This window comes from Gobio gobio (genome assembly GCF_949357685.1).
Source record: "Gobio gobio genome assembly, chromosome: 6".
Classification (NCBI taxonomy): Eukaryota; Metazoa; Chordata; class Actinopteri; order Cypriniformes; family Gobionidae; genus Gobio; species Gobio gobio.
In genome coordinates, this window is record NC_137102.1 from 57,803,717 (window position 1) to 57,811,216 (window position 7,500).

The 7,500-nt window shown below is 41.1% G+C and overlaps 1 protein-coding gene across 1 annotated transcript in view; it reads right to left on the reverse strand.

Annotated features, from left to right (window-relative positions):
- piezo2b (piezo-type mechanosensitive ion channel component 2b) overlaps window positions 1–7,500 on the reverse strand; it is a gene marked incomplete at its 5' end in the record, with an annotated part of 187,017 nt that overhangs the window by 80,218 nt on the left and 99,299 nt on the right. The window contains 6 exons of the mRNA XM_079819677.1: window positions 877–978; window positions 2,061–2,265; window positions 4,435–4,635; window positions 4,786–4,908; window positions 5,021–5,197; window positions 5,281–5,441. Coding sequence (XP_079675803.1) covers window positions 877–978; window positions 2,061–2,265; window positions 4,435–4,635; window positions 4,786–4,908; window positions 5,021–5,197; window positions 5,281–5,441 — 969 coding nt within the window. The remainder of the gene's footprint in view (window positions 1–876; window positions 979–2,060; window positions 2,266–4,434; window positions 4,636–4,785; window positions 4,909–5,020; window positions 5,198–5,280; window positions 5,442–7,500) is intronic.

The following is a 7,500-nucleotide window of genomic DNA, read 5'->3' on the forward strand; positions in this document are numbered from 1 at the left end:
TTTAGACATTCATTTCTTTGTTTTGTCAGTCAGAGACCGCGAACACTGTGATTTGTGGCAGTCTGTTATTGCGGTATTATCGAAATAGAAATGTGGGACAGAATAACCTGGACCGAAATGGACCATATCTTACGCAGCCGGTCAAAAGTCTGACCCTGCGAGTCTATGAGGATTGATTTAGATTGACCTGCTAAGGAGCAAATCACAACGGCGAAACTTCAAATGTTAAATGGCCTATTTTATTGATCGAAGCGCTCAAGTGCACTTAGGGCGTGTCCGAATACACTTTTGGTAGTTTAACGATGGGAAAAATGGTCGGTGCTCCTGGCGCATGGTCTAAAAGGGTTGTACCATGGGTGTGTTTTGGGTGTGTACCCATTCCCTTTAAAAGCCAGTAGCGCTCGCACCATGGCGGATTCACTATTTACATGGAGGAATTTGCAAGGGGACAGACTGAGCGCTTCTCCAGAGAAGAATCCTTTTATTTTTAATAGTTAAAAATGTGTGTGTGCTGCTGCGCATCCCTGTGTGTGTAATAAGCAGAGCATACAGGAGTTGTGCACCGCCTATAGGCGCATTTAACTAACACACCCTTTAAATAACACATAATATACTGACTTTAGAGCAGGTTTGTGTTGGTCAATGGTGCAGTCGTTTTCAGTGCCAACAATGCGCCTGAACACACCTGGTTTTCAGACCAGACGCTCATGGGCGAACAAATGGGAGTGCATTTGCTATTTAAACAACGTGGCGCTGGACGTGAAAATGAGAACTGTGTCCGGCCGAAACTAGCGAAAAACACTTGCGGCCCAGCCTGGTGTCACGTTGCGCCGGGTGTGTGACATTAATGCTGAATATTTCTGAGGCAGAACTCACAGACGAGGAACATGGAGCTGGGTTGAGCGTGGAAATCAGGGAGGTAAAGCCATTTAATGACATTAGAGTCCAGTGTACTGTTGGGAAACCTCCAGGGATATTCTAAAAAGACACAGAAAAGTTTAAGGATTAAACATCACTAGAAACGTATGAGGAAAAAATGACTAACAATGATCCCATCACAGAAGTCATAACAGTGTGGCACCAAATATACTTGAATTTTAATCGTCTTTACAAGCAGAATGCTCATTGCTATTTTATTTGAGCATTAACTCAACTTGTTTCATCTTTTTCAATTTGTTTCTCAGGAATTTGTTTATCTAAAATGCACACACACACACACACACACACACACTCACACTCACACTCACACTCACACTCACACTCACACTCACACTCACACTCACACTCACACTCACACTCACACTCACACTCACACTCACACTCACACTCACACACACACACACACACACACACACACACACACACACACACACACACACACACACACACACAGGGGGGGTTTTGTGAAATGTGGGGACATTCCATAGGCGTAATGGTTTTTATACCATACAAACCGTATTTTATATCCCCTTACACTGCCCCAACCTCTAAACCTACCCATCACACACACACACACACACACACACACACACACACACACACACACACACACACACACTGCCCCAACCTCTAAACCTACCCATCACACACACACACACACACACACACTGCCCCTGGCCCTAAACCTACCCATCACACACACACACACACATCACAGGAAAATGCACAGTTTACTTTCTGTGAAAAAAAACTCATTCTGTGATTTATAAGCTTTTTGAAAAGTGAGGACATGGGGAACGTCCTCATATTTCACCCGCTCCTTGTAATACCTATGTCATACCCATGTCATTATACACATTTGTGTCCTGATATTTCACAAAAACAGGCCCACAAAACCCAGCTGTATTCTGCTGCCAGGCCCGTGGTTGGGGTTGTCACTTTGTAAAGAAACACTATGTGCCTATAGACTGAACACATCACTGTTTTCACAAATTTGCATTTTTGTAGTTTACAGAGAGACGATAACGGAATTGTTATCAAAAACGTGCATTTTCAGGCCCCAAAAATTTTTCTAAAAACATGTTAAATAAACATGTTTGAAAAGACCCACAGCAACACACCTTTACAAGCAGCCGGTGGGATTCCAATGCAAATGAAATACTGGAAGGTGATCATGCAGGCCAGGAAGCAGCAGTATTTGGGCCATATCTCAGCGATGGCTTTCCTCCGGCGTCTGTACATCACCACAGCCAGAGCGAAACCGTGCAGCATGGAGTAGAGATCCATCCGCTGACCCATCACATTGATCGCCAACAGGAAACACACCTGAAACGACACATTCAGAGAATAAACTGATGATCATGGAGGAACAAGAAACATTCATCAAATGATTGACAGACAGACAGACAGACAGACAGATAGACAGACAGAACGATATATAGATAGATAGATAGATAGACAGACAGACAGACAGACAGACAGACAGACAGACAGACAGACAGACAGAACGATAGATAGATAGATAGATAGATAGACAGACAGACAGACAGACAGACAGACAGACAGACAGACAGATAGACAGATAGACAGATAGATAGATAGATAGATAGATAGATAGATAGATAGATAGATAGATAGATAGATAGATAGATAGATAGATAGATAGATAGATAGATAGATAGATAGATCAGACAGACAGAGAGAACGAACTAACGAACGACAGACAGAGAAAGAATGACAGACAGAATGAATGGCAGACATAACAAAGGACAGACAGACAGAACGAATGACCGACCGATAGATATCGATGGACAGGCAGAACTAATGAACGACAGACAGAGAGAACGAATGACAGACAGAACAAACGACAGACAGAGAAAGAATGACAGACAGACAGACAGAATGAACGGCAGACATTCATCAAATGTACAAACGACATAATGTGCAAAATGTAAAATGTACATAAACGACAAAATGTACAAATGACATAACAAACGACAGACAGACAGACAGACCGAATGACCGACCGATAGATATAGATGGACAGACAGACATAATGAATGATAGATATAGATGGACAGAACAAACGAATGAACGAACAAACAAAAGACAGACAGAACAAATGAAGGACAGACAGACAGAATGGCAGACAGACAGAACAACAGACAGACAGACCGACCGATAGATATAGATGGACAGACAGACAGAACAATATATAGATAGAATGATACACAGACAGACAGACAGACAGAACGAACAAACAACAGACAGAACAAATGAATGAACAAATGACAGACAGAATGAATGACAGACAGAACAAATGAGAGACAGAGAAAGAATGACAGACAGACAGACAGACAGAATGAATGACAGACAGACAGACAGACAGAGCGAATGACAGACAGACAGACAGAACAAACTAACGAGTGACAGACAGAGAAAGAATGACAGACAGAACAAATGACAGACAGAGAAAGAAAGAATGACAGACAGAATGAATGTCAGACTGACAGACAGACAGACAGACAGAGCGAATGACAGACAGACAGAATGAGCGGCAGACATGACAAACGACAGACAGACAGAACTAATGAATGACAGACAGAACAAACTAATGAGTGACAGACAGAGAAAGAATGACAGACAGACAGACAGACAGAATGACAGACAGACAGAACTAATGACAGACAGACAGATCGAACTAACGAGTGACAGACAGAGAAAGAATGACAGACAGACAAACAGACAGACAGAATGAATGACAGACTGACAGACAGAGCGAATGACAGACAGACAGACAGAATGAACGACAGACAGACAAGACAGAGAGAACGAATGACAAACAGACAGACATACAGAACAAACGAATGAACGAACAAACAAACGACAGCCAGAACAAATGAAGGACAGACAGAACAACAGACCGACCAATAGATATAGATGGACAGACAGACAGAACAATATATTGATAGAATGATAGACAGACAGACAGAACGAATGAGCAAAAGACAGAACAAATGAATGAACAAATGACAGACAGACAGACAGACAGACAGACAGAATGACAGAATGACAGACAGAAAGAACGAACGGCAGACAGAGAAAAAATGACAGACAGACAGACAGAATGAATGACAGACAGAGCGAATGAATGACAGACAGAGCGAATGAATGACAGACAGACAGAACGACAGAGAAAGAATGACAGACAGAATGAATGACAGACAGAGCGAATGAATGACAGACAGACAGAACGACAGACAGAGAAAGAATGACAGACAAACAGATCGAACGACAGACAGAGACAGAATGAACAAGCAAATGTCAGACAAACAGAACGAACGAATGACAGACAGAACGAATGACAGACAGACCGAACAAACAGATAGACACAGAATGAACAGATGAATGAAAGAACAACAAACAAACAAACAAATGAAAGAACGACTGACAGACAGACACACACACACACAGGTAGACAGATAGTAAATGTACCTCTAAACCAAACTTGTAGAAGGAATAGTTGATAAAATATTTGGCACAGTTGATGATTCCGTTGTCGAGGTGTTGTCGGGTGATGTCGTGAAAGATGGTGCGAGAGGGAGGAGGAGAAAGTTTGTTTCTCAGACGGAAAAACTCCTGATGTCTGTAAATGGTGACCTCGAACACCAAAATGGCCAACATCAGCAAGTTATTCTGGGAGAGAGAAAGATGGTGACGGATGAACGATTTGATTGATTGTCTAGCAATAAACATTCAACATTAATGGGTTCAGTCTAAATGAAGGAACCTAATGTTGTTTGGTAGCTAATGATAAACTCATAGTTTGATCGTGTGTCTCCTCACCATCAGGTTAGGCAGAATATCTATAAACTTCTCCAGACCGACCCAGTTGGCAGGATCCACAGGTTGCTTGTACACGAAGGACGATTCCATTTCCGCCCTTTGCTTTCCTGTGTATTCATCGAACTACAGAGAGTACAATCACATCATTAAACACAGGACACCTCAAATCGACTCTTCCACGGAATCTAAAAAACGAATCCCATCCGAACACATTGGATGATTTAAAGAAACCCACCAAAGTACAATTTCTCGAGTAGTTTTGGGGTTTAATGGTCTTGAGCTGGTACAACATCTTGCAGATGATGACAACACACATCCACACGGTGCAGACGCTAGACGAGAGAACCCGAAACTGCTTATATGGCAGCGCAAACGCCCACGAGATCAAAAACACATAGTTCAGAAGCGAGACCTACAACAGACAGAAACAGAAGCGCTTTCAGATTATCGGACGACATTCATATTTGCCTTTAGAAGAGTGGGCGGAGCTTCCACCTCTTTGACGGACAGCAGGATGATGTAGGTGGAGACGATCTTGATGATGTGCATCTCCAGCAGCCACCAGACGAAGAGCTTCAGCTTATGGAAGTACTCCAGGAACTTGAGGAACAGGACCGTGAGCCGGTCCACCACCAAGTGCCATTTATTCCTGAGGTCTGAAACAGAAGCGAGGACCGTTTTCCTTCCGTTTGCATGTCATGAACAATGCAAGGTAGTTTAAGACAAATTAGGGCGCATTACCTAAAGAATATATATACTAAACACAGACCAAATCTGAGACAGAATACTGATAAAACCAGAGTAACTTTAATGCTGCCTTCAAATGAACCGCACTTAAATGCACTTAAAAAATACAAAGCCTCTTTTCAACTTTGCTCATCTTTTATCACATAAGGAATAATAACAGAACGTGAGCAGCAGAACTATCCGCTAGTTTCATGCTTTAGAGGGTTTTAATCCAATTTACTATAATGCACCCTTAACTGCTTTTACAATGCTGTACTACACGTTTTTGTTTGGATTATATATATGTGTGTGTGTGGTAAACCCTACATTATGGAGACAAAATGTCCCCACAATCCTCGTCCTTTTGGGGAATTTGTTTGGTCCCCATGAGGAAAACAGCTTATAAATCATACTAAGTGTTTTTGAAAATGTAAAAATGCCAAACGTTTTCTGTGATGGGTAGGTTTAGGGGTAGGGTTAGTGTAAGGGGAGAGAATATACAGTCTAATGTACAGTATAACAATTATTACACCTATGGAAAGTCATTACGTCTATGCAAAATCCCCATAAAATATGGAAACACTGTGTGTGTGTGTGTGTGTGTGTGTGTGTGTGTGTGTGTGTGTGTGTGTGTGTGATGGGTAGGTTTAGAGGTAGGGTTAGTGTAAGGGGAGAGAATATACAGTCTAATATACAGTATAACAATTATTACACCTATGGAAAGTCATTACATCTATGCAAAATCCCCATAAAATATGGAAACACTGTGTGTGTGTGTGTGTGTGTGTGTGTGTGTGTGTGTGTGTGTGTGTGTGTGTGTGTGTGTGTGTGTGTGTGATGGGTAGGTTTAGGGGTAGGGTTAGTGTAAGGGAAGAGAATATACAGTCTAATATACAGTATAACAATTATTACACCTATGGAAAGTCATTACGTCTATGCAAAATCCCCATAAAATATGGAAACTGTGTGTGTGTGTGTGTGTGTGTGTGTGTGTGTGTGTGTTTGTGTGTGTGTGTGTGTGTGTGTGTGTGTGTGTGTGTGTGTGTGTGTGTGTGTGTGTGTGTGTGTGTGTGTGTGTGTGTGTGTGTGTGTGTGTGTGTGTGTGTGTGTGTGTGTGTGTGTGTGTGTGTGTGTGTGTTTGTGATGGGTAGGTTTAGGGGTAGGGTTAGTGTAAGGGGAGAGAATATACAGTCTAATATACAGTATAACAATTATTACACCTATGGAAAGTCATTATATCTATGGAAAATCCCCATAAGATATGGAAACACAATGTGTGTGTGTGTGTGTGTGTGTGATTGGTAGGTTTAGGGGTAGGGTTAGTGTAAGTGGATAGAATATACAGTTTGTACAGTATAAAAACCATTACATCTATGGAGAGTCCCCAGAAAGATAGCACGCCAGACAAAATAAAATAAAAATAAAATGTATAGAAAATATAATAAAAGAAAACAAGATGCATAGAAATGTTTAGATCTCGACTCAAATACACTCAACTACAGCAGGGGAAAATCCATTAAAGATCATAGAACTGTACAGAATATATGTGTCTGGTGTTTAAAATAAAATGAAATAAATTTATATTTATATATATATTTATATATATATATATATATAAATATATATATATATATATATATATATATATATATATATATATATATATATATATATATATATATATATATATATATATATATATACTGATCAGGCATAACATTATGACCTAATATTGTGTTGGTCCCCCTTTTACTGCCAAAACAGCCCTGACCCGCCGAGGCATGGCCTCCACTAGACCCCTGAAGGTGTGCTGTGGTATCTGGCACCAAGATGTTAGCAGCAGATCCTTTAAGTCCTGTAAGTTGCGAGGTGGGGCCTCCATGGATCGGACTTGTTTGTTCAGCTCATCCCACAAATGCTCGATTGGAATGAGATCCGGGGAATTTGGAGGCCAAGTCAACACCTCAAACTCGTGCTCCTCAAACCATT